The following is a 17444-nucleotide window of genomic DNA, read 5'->3' as shown; positions in this document are numbered from 1 at the left end:
ACTCAGGAACCAAGAGATACAGATCATTGCTTATCTGGCCGGTTGGCTCATTTGGGCCCGGCCGGTCATAGAAGGCAACAGAGCTACGAAGGAATTATTCCAATTTCTCGACAACCTGTGATTTCGGGTCAATCTCCAAAAAATCTCGCCTGCAACCATCAGTCCGCTTAGAATGGTTAGCCATTCAGTGGGACCTTTCGAAGCACACGTTGTCTCTCCCTTCCAAAAGGTAAGAGGAATAGTTTCCAAGATCAAAAAATTTTCTCAAACACAAACAGGTGTCCGAAGAGCCTTAGAAAGTATCCTCGGACTTTTCCAATTCACTTCAGTAACAGATCTAATAAAAGCCAAACTCAAAGACATCAATCGAGTTTGGAGAAAGAGAGCTACAGTACCTATAAGAGACATGGTCTCGAAGATCCCCTCTGTCTTGAAAATGAGACTACACCCATGGTCCGAACCGAAGGACCTCTCCAAATCGGTTCCTCTACAATTCCCACCTCCACAAGTGACATTCCATACAGCCGCGTCTCTAAGTGGATGGGGGGGATTACTCCGAACATCAGATGTTTCAGGTTCTTGGTCACTCTCCATGAAACAGTCCCATATCATTGTTCTCAAAGCCATGGCAGTGTTCTTGACCCTGAAGAGAGACTCTCCTCCGAGGTCGACCCACATCAGAGTAGTGTCAGACAGCACAGACGCAGTACACTACGTCAACAGGGGAGGATCCAAGTCACCCAACCTGAATCAGATCCTGGTCACTATCTTCGCCTGGGCAACAGAAGAGAACTGGTTCCTGTCAGCACCTCACCTAGCGGGAGGCCAGAATGTGAGAGCGGACTCACTATCCAGGACGGATCCACTGGAGTCAGAATGGTCTCTAGACATAATTTCATTCCGGTGGATACTCAGGCTCGTTCCAGGCCTCCAGGTAGATCTATTCGCAACTCAGATGAATCACTAACTTCCTTGTTATGTGACCCCAACCCTGGACCCTCGGGCTTATGCCATGGACGCATTACCCCGGGATTGGAACCATTAGAAGAAGATTTCCCTATCTCCCCCAGGGAATCTTCTAAAAACTTTTACACAAACTACGCTCCTTCCCGGGCGCAGTGGCTTTAGTACCACCTCACTGGCCAAGAACAGTTGGTTTCCTCTCCTCCTCGAGTTGAAACTCAGTCCCATCCGGATCCCGTTCCTCAAACTGACCCGAGTATCCAAACTCACTGTGTCAGATTACTCAAGGATAGCCAAAACTCTAACTTTGTGGACTACAGGAAGTTGGCAGCTCGTAGAGATGCGAACATTGAACCGGAAACGATCTCTTCATCGAATGGGACAAAAAGGGACTCGACAATTCGCCAATATGATTCGGCCGTTAACAACTAGTAGGTCCCCTAAGAGTGCAGACCATACTCGTATGTCCCCGCATTTAGCCATCTCTTTCTTGAGGTTCCTATTTGACAAAGGCCTAACAGTTAGCACTTTAACCACCATCAAGTCAGCTTTGAAGAAGATCTACCTTGTTGGGTTCAACATTAACCTAGCTGATTCCTATTTCTCATCAACCCCAAAAACATGTGCTAGGCTTCTACCTTCGGTTCGGCCACAAAAGGACTCTTGGTCTCTGAACGGTGTTCTCAAACTTGCGATGGACACGGACAATGAATCCTGCTCTTATATCACTCTTCTTAGGAAGACTTTATTTCTAACGGCTATAGCTTCAGGTGATGGAACATCAGAACTAGCAGCTCTCACGAAACCCGGAAAACATAGATTTCCTCCCTTCAGCCGAAGTACTCCTTTCCAGACAAAGCTTCCCTAGCTAAAAAATGAGGATCCGCAAAATAGGTGCTCCTCTCGGAAGATTATTCTTCATCCCCAGGATTTTTCTCCGTGTACAGTCACACTCTCAAGCCCCTTTTTAGCTAGAACTGCCACCCGCTCGTCTGGCTCCTTGGTTATCAGGGAACAAGGAGGTACTATTTCCATTCACGGTATCAGGCAACAAATCCTCTACTTCATTAAACATACTAATCCGGAATCATTTCCCCAGGCTCATGATATACGGACAGTAGATGCCTCCAACAATGATTTCCAGAACAGGGACTTTGGTGATTTTAAAAAATATACGGGTTGGAAATCCCCTATGGTTGTCAAACGCCAATATCTAAAGATCTTACAGGCCCTTAAATACCCAACGATGGCAGAGGGGAGCCTTATCTCTCCCCATTAATCTCCTCTTCTTCCTTTCTTCCATCTCTTCTCTTCTCCCTCCTACCCGCCACTCACACCACGTCGCCGCTCTCCTTGGTAGTTCGTTAGCCCTATGATATTTGCCATGTTTAATTCCTATGGTTTAACTGTTATTGTAGTTACCGTTCCTTTAATGTTTAGATATACTTAGACATGTAAGGTTTGATGCCTTTTGCGATTCGACACTCAGTTGGTTCCTTGTCGTCATTATTATTTAACCTTACGTTCCCTATGTCATTTGGCTGGTTGGTAATTGGACGATTACTTTATTATATCATAGTATTGTCGTACATGGTGATTGTATTCTCCTCATTATGTTATTAATTTATTGGGCTTGGAAGGCATTCTCTGGTACTTTTTCGCCGGCCGTCACAGGTTCGACCCAGAAAAGGGATTTTGACGAAGGAAAAATCTATTTCTGGGGAGAGACCTGTGACGCCCGGCGAAACCCTTCCCGATGATTTTTGTACGGACCCACCCTTTCCTTGCCAAGCCATATGTTCTTGCAGAAGGATGACCTAGTGAGCGCGAGTGGTGGGTGTCGGTAGGGTAACCCAACTGTATTCTCTAGGGCCTGTCACGGCCCTCCCCCTTTGATGAAGGGATTATCTAAATGGAAGACAGCCTGTGAATAGTGTTTTACAAACGCCCTTGTTAGATATACGACACCAACAAGGTGCTCGCGCGAGGGTTGTAACCTCTGCATTCCATGCTTTTAATTTTCTCTGGTATATTTGGAAGATTTATATCAGAAAAAGTACAAAGAAGGACTTTTTCGCCGGGCGTCACAGGTCTCTCCCCAGAAATAGATTTTTCCTTCGTCAAAATCCCTTATTTAATAAAAATGGAAGACAGCCTGTGAATAGTGGGTTTCACGCGCCTTTGCTTTATACATGACACCCACAAGGTGCTCGCGCGAGGGTAGTAACCTCTGCATTCCATGCTTTTATCTTTCTCTGGTATAATTGGAAGGTTTTATCAGAAAAGTGTCTATCAGAAGGACCCTTTTCACCGGCCGCCACAGGTCGACCCAGAAAAAATTATTTTTCAAGTCTCCCATAAGCTACATTCTGGAGAGACACGTATACTGTAAACTGCATTGCATGAATTGAAAGGTGACATGCATCATAAGAGAAACCTGATAAAAACATCATAGAATCTTACCCATATCTAAAGCAACCCATCCAGTATTTTTTCCTTCCATAATACAAGAACGGTCAGAGGTATGCTTCTTCTTCTTATATATTCGTCGAACAATCTCCGCCATTGAACTCATGTGACGTTTAGATTTGCAGGATGCAATCACCATGTGTTCAACGTAGTTCATACGGTCTGGAATCTGTGTATAAAATAAAACTTAAATACAAATGAAATATTAAAAAAAAAAGAATACAGATCACAAAAGTTATTCAAGAATATCTAACACTGGGGTTTATTCTCCAGCACTGACAAAATGTAAGATACACATCCATATACCAAGGCACTTCCCCCAATTTTGGGGGGTAGCCAACATCAAACAAATGAAAAAAAAGGGAACCTCTCCTCTCTATGTTCCTCCCAGCCTGACAAGGGACTCAACCTAGTTCGGCTGGTATTGCTAGGGTGCCACAGCCCACCCTCCCCCATTATCCACCACAGATAAAGCTTCATAACGCTGAATCCCCTACTGCTGCTACTTCTGTGGTCATCCAAGGCGACCGGAGGAAGCAGCAGGGCCTACCGGAACTGCGTCACAATCGCTCCCCATTCAAAATAATACTTTGAGATTAATCAATGGGATAAAAACACATTATGCGTTTGTCTACAGATAGTCATGGGGTTTACTAACACAAACTGTGTACAGTAGTCACTTAGTTGCACAGAACTGGATGGGTATTTCTGGATATATAAATCATTTAAGGTCGGATTTGGTTAGATTCTTTAAAATTAATCTACACCAGAGAAAAAAGTTTCAATATGCATTATAGTATGGTAATTACATATACAAAATGGAAATATTACTATAATCGTAACACCTTGCATCCATACATTTCCGACATATGAACTAAGCAATTTTAACACATGAAGCAGAACTCGAGGTACTCCCTTCTACTAAATCAACAATAGTTCAAAAAACAGCGAGCGACAAGTCCTATAATGGAATGGGGAAGTTTCTATGGGAAAACTACAGTATTGTTAGTCTCATTATTTGGTGTACATTGGGATAGCCTGAATAATCTGTAAGGTCAAGCTATGGTTTAGGGTAGGGCTGGGGCACCCTAGCAGTACCAGCCGAACTCGGTTGAGTCCCTTGTCAAGCTGGGAGGAACGTAGAGAGGAAAGGTCCCCTTTTTTATGTCATTTGTTTGATGTCGGCTACCCCTCAATTGGGGGAAGTGCCTTGGTATATATATGTATATATGTATGTCACAAAGAGGAAAGGAAGTAGCAATTACTGTATTTGTATTTACTATTTTCTTCACATTTATGGCTTTATTAGTGTGATATAAGAAAAATTAAGAGGTTACTATACAGTGTATCAAATTCAATCAGTCCTAGTCATTTGAGCTCAAGTACAGTACACCTAACCTAATTTCTGAAATGAATCTTGATAAGCAACGATACAGTACTCTCTACTTTATCTAAAGTCCATTTCAATCTAAGGATTAGTAGAATTTCTTAAGGGGATTAATATAACTATACTCAATTTTTTTTAATGAGGTGCATTTGCACCGATTCACAGCGGTGCCCTTTTAGCCCGGAAAAGTTTTCTGCTATCTGATTGGTTAGAATTATCTTTTCCAACCAATCAGCGATCAGGAAACTTTTCCGAGCTAAAAGGGCACCCCTGCGAGTCTGTGTAAATCTGCCTCACTAAAAAGAATTGACTATATATAAGTTTTTCTGATGAAGCTACACCTTGTTGCCTATTTACGATGATGTGAATAATTAATGTCTCCTCGTAAATGGGAAAGATACTGTTAAAATGCTTTTCATTTTTAGCACAAACACTAAATAGAAAAAGACATGGGAAACAAGTAATAAGAAGAATAACATAAAAAGAAGAAAAACATGGGGAAACAAGTAATAGGAAGAAGAATAACAACTTTAGGGTTTAATCAATAGCCAAAGGAAAATAAAATTGTTTCAATAAAGTATGACCTTCCATGAAAATAAAGTTAAGCAAGTTTAAGATGATAATATATATTCTAAAAATAAGTATTTGGATTTAATTGGAAATTATCTACTGTATGCACCTCATGGACAATAAGAAATCTATTATGACATATAAACAACATTCCATAATACAGAAAATCTTTCAAAGTATTCATAAGTTAGTTTTGTAAAAGGCTTACCTGTATGACAGCTATATCTTGTGCATTGTCCTCTCTTAGCAGATCTACCAATTCCTCTACATCAAATACTCCTCTCACACCCCCTGAAAAGTAAGTTTTTTTTTTTATTAAAATAAGAGCATTTTCTTTTAGCATAATGATAATATATCCAAGTTTTATTAAAGAAAAAAAAAACAGTATACTGTACATAAATCAGAGAAGACCGGTTTTCACAGTATTCAGATTTTGTTTTATTCAATGTTTATATTACAAGAAATAAAAAGTTTGTGCTTCTCTTCAATGTCTTTTATTATTATTACACTCACTAGAGTACTGGTTAGGAAAATAATTTTCAACACGGAAAATTAGGCTCAAGTAATTAAACCAATTTTCAATGTAGAAAACCATTGAAAGGTCATGAATATGACAAATTCGTAGATAATTTGTATTTTTCCAAACTAGACAAACCTTAGCTATTTAATATGGGTTATTACTTCGGCGTAGCTGAAATGACGAGCCATTAGAATTTTAACGAGAGTTTACTACCCCACTGCTAGTTAGCAGGGGGTAGGGAGGGGTAGCTTGCTACCCCTCCCCACCTCACACACACCTGTGAATACTTCACTTTGCTTAGAAGTAGGACTTAACGGGGGACAGGGCTGGAGGGCAAGTTTGATTAAATAGCTAAGGTTTGTATAGTTAGGAAAAATACAAATTATCTACGAATTTGTCATTTGTTCCGTAACTGAAATACAAACCACACTATTTAATATGGGTGACTCACCCCTTAGGAAGGGTGGTAAGTCCCTGCCATACTGGCTTTGGCTTTGCCTAGGGACTCAATATTTGAGTGTGTAAGTACTCAAGAAATAAGGAGTCCCTGCACCTCGCTAGCATTGCTGTGCAACTGCTGCGGCCTACATAAGCTGTGTGTGAAGGTGAGAAGCGTGACTCGTCCTAGGAAGTTGACCTGGAGTTCTTCAGATGGAATTCTAGGCTAGGACTCTCCCAATACCACCTCTTCAGGGTATGGGGATGTGACAGTATTAACCTTAATACAAGGAACACAAGGAAGCATGATTTACCTGCAGTGGTTTGAGGTCAGCTGTGCAGAGAACCCAGGATGCTGCTTTCTCCAAGGGAGGAGAGGATGAAGAAAAGAATAAGGGCCAGACAAACCTTTTCATTCATGCAGACTAAAACCGGGTAACAATGCCCTCAACCTTCTGCTACCTGTCCATTAAGGAGCCTGAGGTTAGACCAGCTGTTGTGCAGCCACCACAGGGCCGATAGAGAACGTATCGAGTCTCCTGTGTGTCACGTCTTGCAGGTATTGGGCTGTGAAGGTTATCTGACGCTTCCACACCCCAGCTTGCAGGACCTGCGTCACTGAATAGTTTTTCTTGAAGGCCAGGGACGTAGCTATGCCCCTGACATCATGTGCTCTAGGGTGACGTGACGGAGGAGGGTCAGGATTCAAGGCTAGGTGTATTACCTTGCGAATCCAGGCCGAGATGGTATTCCTAGTGACCCTCCTCTTCCTTTTCCCAGTGCTCACAAACAAGGCTTGCACCTGGGGATGAACTGCAGCTGTTCTTTTAAGATACAACCTCAGACTCCTTACTGGGCACAGTAGGAGATGGTCTGGGTCATCTGTTACAGAACGAAGACTCGAAACCTGGAAAGAGTCGAACCGAGGGTCCGGCACTCCCGGATTCTGAGTCTTGGCAACAAACTCAGGGACGAACCTGAACGTTACCTCCCCCCATCCCCTTGAATGGGCGATGTCGTATGAGAGACCATGAAGTTCGCTGACTCGTTTGGCCGAAGCCAAAGCTAGCAGGAACACCGTCTTCCAAGTAAGGTGGCGATCTGAAGCCTGGCGTAATGGTTCGTAGGGAGGTCTCTTCAGAGACCTGAGAACTCGAACCACATTCCATGGAGGAGGTCTCACTTCTGACTGAGGGCAGGTAAGTTCATTACTCTGTATGAGTAGAGAAAGTTCCAGCGAGGAAGAAATGTCCACTCTGTACGTGTTGATAACTTCCTTAACCTTAATTGGTGGGGCAAGGATACAACTTAAAAAGTAGGTTCTCAATGTCTATTAGAGTAAATACACAAGATACGTGGGACACGAGGAAAGATAACTTATCAGCCGAGGGGACGAAGACAGAACAGACTGCATCATGGGAACACAACAGATAAGTGTTGCCAATGCTGACTCAATGTTGCCATATCATATCAATAACATTACAGGAATTACAGTAATCTAATGATATGCAACATCTAAAATAATGGTTGAAAGTACATAATACGGTTAATAATACGTACAATAATAATAATCATGATAATGCAGTAAATGATACATACAATAATAATAATCATAACAATACTGGTACATGTGAAATGTGTCTTTTCATGTACCTACATCTCCCTCCCCCTCACGCTCGTAGTGCATTCTCGAGCGGACTCCTTTCCTATGAGTCTTTGGGAATGGCGTGAATTCACAGGAGGAATGGTGACTAAGGACACTCTTTCTAGGTCCTGGCAAGGGGCCACTGGGACAGGGAGAGAGGTGTCACTAATAGTGGGTGGGACTGGACGAAGAAATCGGCGATTACGCCACCACACACGACCACTAGGGAGACGGATTTGATAGTCTTTTGACTTTCCATGGCCCATGACGATGCCAACTTTGTTCCAACGATGAGAGGTCGGGTCTTGAATCCGAACTTGCTGTCCGACACTCAACTTAGGCAGGGAGTGGGCATGCTCGTAGTGGGCGGCAGCACAGCGGTCACAGCCTTCAGTCTTGACCTGCCACTCCTTGGAGAATGTATTTGGATGGGCAGGAATACATGACCTCAGAGGACGGCCATACAGGATCTGGGCAGGGGAGCGTCCTGTAAAGTTAGGAGTATTCCTGATTTCCAGCAATCCACGGTCAAAATCTTCATTATCGATGTTGCCAGACGGGGCTGTTTTCAGTATGAGGTGCTTAATTGACTTCACAGCAGCTTCGGCATGACCATTCGATTGTGGGTAGTGGGGTGAGGTTACCATGTGTCGAACTCCCCATCTCTTCATGAAATCCTTGAACTCTGCGCTGGTGAATTGTGGCCCTCCATCTGTCCTAAAGCGAAGAGGAACACCAACTTCACGGAAGTAGCGGCAGAAGATCCTGATGGTATTAGAAGTGGTAGTATCGCCTTTGCAGGGAGCAACAACAAGCCATCCTGATAAGTGATCGACGACGACTAGGAAAGACTTCCCTGCAACAACAAATAAGTCAGCTGAAACTGACTCAAAGGGTCTTGTTGGATTGTCGTCATTCAGTAGAGGTTCCTGCTGCTGAGATGGCTGCAATGTCTGACATGCCTCACAAGCTCCGACTGTATTGGCAATGTCAGAATCAATACCGGGCCAGAAAACTGACTACCTTGCTCTGCGCTTGGTTGCTTCCACACCCCTGTGGCTGTCATGCAAGTGGGACAAGGTGCGGCAACGAAGGGCGGCAGGAACTACAACTCTTGCTCCATACAGAACGAGGTCAACATTGGCGTAGAGATCGGCACGTAGTTTCCAATATGGGAGTAAAGAATTGTGAAAGTCATATCTGTTGCGAGGGAATCCTGATGTGACACAATTGAGTAGACGCGTATACGAAGGATCTGTTCTCGCTGCGTCGCGAAGATCCTGAAGTATCCGGTCGGCATCCTGAGCTGAAGACTCGTCTGAAAGAGTAACGGTGTTCATAGCTATAACAGTCCGAAGATGAGCAGCAGAAAAAGCACCTGAGATTTCGTCCTCCTGTGTGGGGTGGCTGACTGGGGCTCGAGACAATGCATCTGGAACACAGAGCAACTTCCCAGCACGCCACACAGCTGTAAAGATGTAGGGCGAGATCTTCTCCTTGAGGCGCTGGAGACGAGAGTTCTCAATGGCATCCAGAGTATAACTTCAGAATAGGGATGAGAGGTCGGTGAGCCGTCATCAGAGTAAAGTGCTGTAGGCCAGCTAAGTATAGCCTACACTTTGACATTGCCCAGACAACGGCTAGCATCTCAAGCTCAATGGTAGCGTAACGTGTCTCTGCATCGTCGAGAAAACGAGAACCACACTGAACTAGACGCAGGTGTCCATTGCCATGGTCCTGCATGAGAGCATATCCAATGCCATTGAGGCGTGAAGCGTCCGTCTGAAGAACGACGGGTAGGTCTAGGTCAAAGAGGGCGAGAACTGGTGGACTGGTGAAGGCTAACTTGACGCGTTGAAAGGCTTCATCATGTCCAGAAGTCCAGACAAATGTTCTCTTGGGACTCATCAGGGGGAGTAGAGGTTGGGCTGCAACGGAGATGTCGGGTGTAAACTCTGCTAACTGGTTGACCAATCCCATAAACAATCTGAGGTCCGTCAGGTTAGCAGGGGTCGGAAAATCCTTGATCGCACTGACTTTCTGGTGGTCAGTTGAGATGCCGTCTCCTGAGAGCGTGTATCCGCAGAAGTTCACAGAGGGGGCAGCAACCACAAATTTGTCCTTATTGAGTGTGATACCAAACTTCTGGCACTTGGTGAGTACTTCGTGGATACGATGAAGGTAGGTAACGTAGTCTTCATCATAGAGAAGGAAGTCGTCTATCACCTTAACACAGTTTTGGACACCTTGAAGGGCCATATCACCTCGCAGGCAGAAGGCATCTCCAGTAGCTGCGAAGCCCATCGGTCCTCTGCAATGTATGAACCGACCATATGGCGTAATAAAGGTGGTTAAGTGACGATCTTCTTCAGCCAGTTCCATCTGCCAGTACCCGTAAAGAGCATCAGCTGTGGTGAAGAAACGAGACTTCCGGTCCACACTACGAATAGCCGTGTAGGATGTGGGTGAAGGGTGGGCTGGACGAGAAACTTGGCTGTTCAGTTTGGTTAGATCGACGGTGATACGTACGCCTGTTCCATTCTTGGCGACGACGACAAGAGGGTGGCACCAAACTGAAGGGTCATCACCAGCTGGTTTGGTTATCCCTTGGGCCACCATAGAATCAAGCTCTTCTTTGACTTGGTCCTTGAAAGCAAATGGAATCTGTCTTGGGGTGTGGATGGCGAAAGGCACTGCACCATCCTTTAGGTTGATTCTCATGGGAGGACCAGCCATGGGCTTGAGAGGAGCTATCTTCAAATCTTCTTTCGAGACCAACACATCTTTAAATTCCCGAAGAAAGTATTCCTTGGCTGCTGAAGGGGATGTAGTTGCTGAGATGGGCAGCTCCTTGCATCTGTTGATATGCTTGACTTCTAAAATGGGTTTGGGGAAGTCGGGAGATATTATGGACAGTTCTTGACAATGGCCATAGGATAAAAGTGGAACTTCCACATTTTCGTGAACCTGAATCCTAGCAAGACATGATCGCTTGCCTAAGGTAAGGGTAGCTTGTAATATACCCAGAGCAGGTGACATCGGAGATCCATCCGCCGTGAATGTCACATTTGGGGGAGATGGTTGCAAGCAGCTCCTGGATATACCCATGGTGTCCAGGTGTTGTTGTCCGATAACGGTGACGTCGGGACCTGTGTCAGGTAACATTTTGATGCGAGAGTTAACGTCGCCAGATGACAAGAGGACACAGACAGGTTTGGGCGTCTTGGAGATGGTGGAAGGTGATCCGTCTTGGAGATGGTGGAAGGTGAATCATTTGTTTTTCATGTGGCGTCTCCATTCCCTGAACATTTGGAATGTTGCATCTGCCTTCAGTGGGGGTGGCGTTTGGGCTGTTGCCTTCTGTGGAGATGGAAGAGCTGGTTGATTGGAGTTAGAATTCACCTCTGTGCCAGGCGTATGGTTGCCTGGATGAGAATGGATGATCGGGGCAAGAGTTTGAATGAGAGCTGTAAACCTTGCATTTTCTTCTCTTCTAAGATCATCCTCTCTTAGGCGAATTGCTTCTTGTTCCCTTCTTCTTTCTTCTTCACGTTGTCTTTCTTGTCTTCTTGCTTCGTCTTCCCTTCTTCTTCTTTCATCCTCATACAAGCGAGATTCCTCTAAAATACGAATTAAATCGAGGAAATCAGTCCCGGAAGCTTGAGAGGCAGACGGGGGATAGTAGTGGGGACTCAAGAGTGGTGGGGAGGGAGAGACAGCGCTCTCCAACACTCCCCAAACACTGTGGGCGTGGGCGACATCGACGCTGTGGGCACCCACATCGCTGAATGGTCCCTCTCCTGTGGGCTCTTCTAATTGTTCTGCAAGTATATCTTTCGAGGCCATTATTACTTTCGATGTGCAGTGGGTAAAAATACAGTTCCAACAGTTATCAAAAACAACATGAACTGTTTTAAAACACTAATAATAAGAAAAGTTTAATGCAAGCAAGTGTGTGCGCATGTGCATGAACACGTCCGCCAGCGACTCCGAGTTGAGGGGAGAAGCAACTCTGCCTCAGGCACTGGCACTCTGGCAGTCACCCCGTGACGATGAATGAGACCGGATGTGGTCACGCATGCTCCGACAGAGTCCCAACATACTATTTGCTTGCTTCTTGAAATAGCACAGCAAAAACACTTGGACGTAAAAACAAGCACAATGCACTGCACAACACTTCATTGTTTACTTGCATCACTACACTGCACATGAAATATGAATAAATCGAATTACAACGAATTCACATTTGAACTGAGAGTCCATTAATGGCGTCGGCCAGTTCCCGTTGTCCACGTCTTAAAAAAAGTTCTCCTAATACGACACTGAAAGTTCACTGCGCCATGTACGTGTTGGTAACTTCCTTAACCTTAATTGGTGGGGCAAGGATACAACTTAAAAAGTAGGTTCTCAATGTCTATTAGAGTAAATACACAAGATACGTGGGACACGAGGAAAGATAACTTATCAGCTACGGGGACGAAGACAGAACAGACTGCATCATGGGAACACAACAGATAAGTGTTGCCAATGCTGACTCAATGTTGCCATATCATATCAATAACATTACAGGAATTAATCTAACGATATGTAACATCTGAAATAATGGTTGAAAGTACATAATACAGTGAACCCTCGTTTATCGCGGTAGATAGGTTCCAAACCCGGCCGCGATAGCTGAAAATCCGCAAAGTAGGGACACCATATTTACGTATTTATATAACATGTATATGCAGACTTTTAAAACCTTCCATTTATGTAGTACTGTTAACAAACTACCCTTTAATGTACAGAACACTTAATACATGTACTACAGTACCCTAAACTAAAACAGGCACAAATATTAAAGGCGATTTTATATCATGCGTTTCCTAAACACGCCAAAAAGCACGATAAAAAATGACAATCAATGTTTTGTTTACGTTTATCTCTGATCATAACGAAGAAACAGACGCATTCACACATCTGTGTATAAGTTAGTTTTAGCATCGACATTAATCTTACCAAGTACTGATTATATGTTGACTTTGTTATTACCAATGTTCTACTTCATTTTTCTTAGAACTTCCAAATAAATTAAATGAATGCCATTTATATAATGTTTTTCTTTATGATGCCGCCTGAAACGGAAACCTTCCATTTGTTTACGCTCCATCTTCAATCATAATAAACAAACGAACGCATTAAACACACGTGCTCAAAGTGATGACTAATGATATAACAAACATTTAGTAGACATAATGTTATTACAAATATTTTACTTATCGTATCCATATAAATTCCTAAATTCGAGAGAAAAACCAGCGAAATTCACACACAAGACAAAATACGGTTATCAAACTGCGTGCTATTATAGGAGAGACGTCACTGGCGTGGGTTGACTAGTAGTAGTACGAGGTCGAACGGCACCTCGCTGTTCGGGGATTTTGACAAGAGATATCTAAATGGTGCGAGGCCTCTGGTTGTGATTTATCGCGCCCCAGTATTATATCGACACCTTATACAGGTCAGCGAGCTGGGTTCAACCTGGCATTCCCATGCAATTTTTTCTCTGGTAATATATAGCAGTTATATACCTTAGAAATGGTGCTTATGGAGCATTTCACTGGGCGACACGGGTCGGAGCCCAGAAATTCCTAAATTCGTAGCAAAGCTGGAAACCTTTTTTTTCCTTATGCGTTTGATCCACAATAGCAAACTACCGCTAATTATTATTATTATTAAAAGAAGGAGTTTTACCAGCCCAATGAGTCAAGCTTGACTCTCACAGGGCTGGCCTGAAAAAAAATCGGGATATGAAGAATTATAAGATTATCAAAAATTCAATTGATAAGGAAAAAAAATAAATAAATGAAAAAAAAGAATTATATATATGTATATACAGTATATACAGTACTTATAATCTTTAAATATTCTAAATATGGGTGAATAGATGGATGAATAGATATATATATATATGAAATCTGAGTGATAAAAATAATTAACTATATATTAAACCTATGTAATTTAAAATGAATTAGTAAGAAATCTTAGGTAAAAATTTAGATTCTATCAATAATGCGTGAATTCCTTAAAAAGGTTAAAATTCTAGAAACAGAAAATTACTTGATTCAGTTAAAATGTCAGAAAAGGTTTTCTGACCAAAACATATCTCTCTCTCTCTCTCGCTGAAAAACTTTAAAAACCGAAAATATATGCTTAACCCTTTCACCCCCAAAGGACGTACTGGTACGTTTCACAAAAGCCATCCCTTTACCCCCATGGACGTACCGGTACGTCCTTGCAAAAAAATGCTATAAAAATTATTTTTTTCATATTTTTGATAATTTTTTGAGAAAATTCAGACATTTTCCAAGAGAATGAGACCAGTCTGACCTCTCTATGACAAAAATTAAGGCTGTTAGAGCAATTTAAAAGAAATATACACCAAAATGTGGTGGGAAAAAAGTAACTCCTTGGGGGTTAAGGGTTGGAAATTTCCAAAAAGCCTGGGGGTAAAAGGGTTAATAGATAAAAAAGTATCACACTCACTGCACATTGGAACAGTGCCGTGAGGTGTACTCATTAAAAAATCATGGGTTAATCTCGAGTGCCCAATTCGTAATCTGGTTAAAATTACTTCTGTTCTTTTGTTCTTTTGTGTCGAGGAATCCCAAGGAGCAACCTTCGGTTTAATTTGCCTTAATTTATTATTTTCTGGCACATTATTCCAAATGTTCTGCCATTTTTCCAATATGAAATGCCTTAATAATGTAATCAAATCTCCAACTGGGAGGTCAATGTTTTGTTGTGGTAATTCAATGGCTTCCTTAGCAGCAGCATCCGCCTTTTCATTACCAACAACTCCAACATGAGCCGGTATCCAGCATAACTCGACACTTACACACTGAGAAGATAATTTACTTATAAGGTCTTTAATTCTTAGGATCAAGTGGTTCCTATGAGTATAGTTTTTAAGGGCCACTATGGCACTTTGAGAATCTGAATAGATGACAAATTCAAAATTCTTCCTGTCTACAATGGTTTTAATCATATTGATTGCTTGTAAAATGGCATATAACTCTGATGTAAATACTGATGATTCTTTTGGCAACGATAATTGTTGTGTTCTATCTAAAGATACTGCAGCACATCCAGTACCCATTGGGGATTTAGAACCATCAGTATATATTGCATAGTGAGGACCTTTTCTCTGAATATGTTCTATGGTAATTTGCTTGTGGTGACTCGGAGTATAAGTGAATTTTTTTGATAAATAAAACAGATGAGAACAGATTCTTGTCCTTGTCATAATCCAAGGTGGGGGAAATAAAGATGATTGGATAAGATTCACTTTAACGTTTGTTGATTGTAACAGTCTGTTTGCCCTAATTGGGAATGGTGGTTCATGGTTGTTTATATAAATGTCCCTCTCATTAAAAAGCTTTTTTGTTGGAGAATTAGTGGATAAAATTTTCAATGCACTCCGCATTGTTACAAAATCCCGATGCAAAGACAATGGGGGTTCTCCAATTTCACATAAAACTGAGAGATTTGGGGATGATCTAAATGCTCCGCTACAAATTCTCAGGCCTCGAGTGTGTATTGGATCTAAAGATTTCAAAGTTGCTTCTGGTCCTGAACCATGAATTGGGCTACCGTAATCAATTCTCGATAATACTAATGCTTTATACATCATTAGTAAAGGTGATCTCTTTGCACCCCAGGTTGTGTGAGATAATTTCCTCATTAAATTAAGAGCACTGTTACATTTGGATTTGATATATGATACATGTGCTTTCCAATTCAAATGGGTGTCAAAAATTAGTCCCAAAAACTTTACCCTATCTTGAAATTGGATTTGTACGTTGCCCAATGTTAGATTGATATCTTGGTTCTGCTTCCATCTACTATTTTTATAAAACATTATGGCTTGAGTTTTTTCTGCCGAAAGTCTAAAACCAACAGATGCGGTCCACGCTAGTATTTTTCTAGTGGCACTATTTAGAATCCTTTGTAAATGACGCAAGCAATTGGAGGAATAGTAAATTGCAAAGTCATCTACATATAGACTACTTTGCACTCCTTGTGGCATTTGATTAACAATGTCGTTAATTGCCAATGCAAAAAGAGTCCCGCTTAAAACACTGCCTTGCGGTACACCACTGTCAAGATTAAAAGATTCGGAGTAAATGTTATCAATACGAGTTTGAAACGTTCTTCCACCAATAAAATTTCTAATAAAAATAGGAAGGTGTCCTCGAAAACCATTCTGATGTAAGGATTTTAGTATCGAGGGTCTCCACGTTGTATCATATGCCTTTTGAATATCAAAAAATATGGCTATTGTGATCTGTTTTCGTTTAAAGCCTATACGTATATAATTTTCTAAGTGTGAAAGTGAATCCAAAGAAGATCGTTCTGATTGTGAGCCAAATTGAGAAGTTGATAGAATATCATTGCGACGTAAACACCAATTCAGTCTATAATTTACCATTTTTTTTCCAGTAATTTACATATGCAACTGGTTAATGAAATTGGTCTGTAATTGTTTGGATTACTTGGATCTTTCCCTGCCTTTACTATTGGTATTACTATTCCATGCCTTTGGAAATAGGTGTTTGGTCCAAAGATGATTGTAAAAATCCAATAGATATGCTTTAGCTAAAGGGGCTAGATTTCTAATCATATAGAAATTTATCTTATCTTTACCCGGGGCTGTTGACCTACAATTAGATAAGGCAAATTCCAACTCCTCTTCAGTGAATCTTTTATTGTAATAGATATCCTCCATAGTATCAAAGTTCAATGGTGTTGCTTCTTCTCTTCTTTTAATGGCTCGAAAGTGGGCATCTAAATTATCAATGCTGCTTATATTTTCAATATTATGGCCGATAATATTAGAGATTGTCTGAGTATCATGTATTTTAATGCGTGTCTCGCTGGTTTGCTGTAAGAGCCATTAATCTTCCTAAACTTCTGCCACACCTTCTGCACAGAAGTATTATCCGATATGCTTGACACGTATTTTTGCCATGAAATTATCTTGCCTTTAATTACTTCCTTTCTGAATTTAGCAAACCCTATTAAAATATGGTTTCAACACACCAATTTCTATTGCTATGTCAACCAGTTTGTTTATTTTATTCCCTGACATTAGGGGACCTGTGCTCAAATGTTTGAATCTTTTATTTAGGGTTTCTAGTTTTCTTCCAACTGCATGCTTTTCGTTTATCAGCTGGGTTAATGTCTCTGACCACCATGGGACTGAATGTTTTAACTGTCGGGTGCCAGTCAGAGGTATCGATTTATCAGCCGCTTGTGTGATAAAATTCACAACGTCATCATTTGTTTTATCATGATCTTGGGAGTAATCAAAGGGAGGCACTTGCTTAGTGTAAAACTTGAACTTATCCCAGTCAGCTTTATCTGTATCATATCGTTGAATCGAAGAAGTTGGTGTATGTCCTAATATG

At 41.8% G+C, this 17444-nt stretch overlaps 1 protein-coding gene across 1 annotated transcript in view; it reads right to left on the bottom strand.

The window, feature by feature from the left end:
* Positions 1–17444, bottom strand: part of LOC137653020 (ribosomal silencing factor RsfS-like protein, 312) — a 124955-nt gene that overhangs the window by 44988 nt on the left and 62523 nt on the right. The window contains exons 5-6 of the mRNA XM_068386410.1: positions 5598–5680; positions 3427–3601 (exon numbers count right to left, since the gene is read on the bottom strand). Coding sequence (XP_068242511.1) covers positions 3427–3601; positions 5598–5680 — 258 coding nt within the window. The remainder of the gene's footprint in view (positions 1–3426; positions 3602–5597; positions 5681–17444) is intronic.

Source organism: Palaemon carinicauda, chromosome 14, assembly GCF_036898095.1.
Source record: "Palaemon carinicauda isolate YSFRI2023 chromosome 14, ASM3689809v2, whole genome shotgun sequence".
In the NCBI taxonomy this organism is placed as follows: domain Eukaryota; kingdom Metazoa; phylum Arthropoda; class Malacostraca; order Decapoda; family Palaemonidae; genus Palaemon; species Palaemon carinicauda.
Note: the sequence above shows the minus strand (reverse complement) of the source record. Positions and strands in the feature narration are given on the sequence as shown.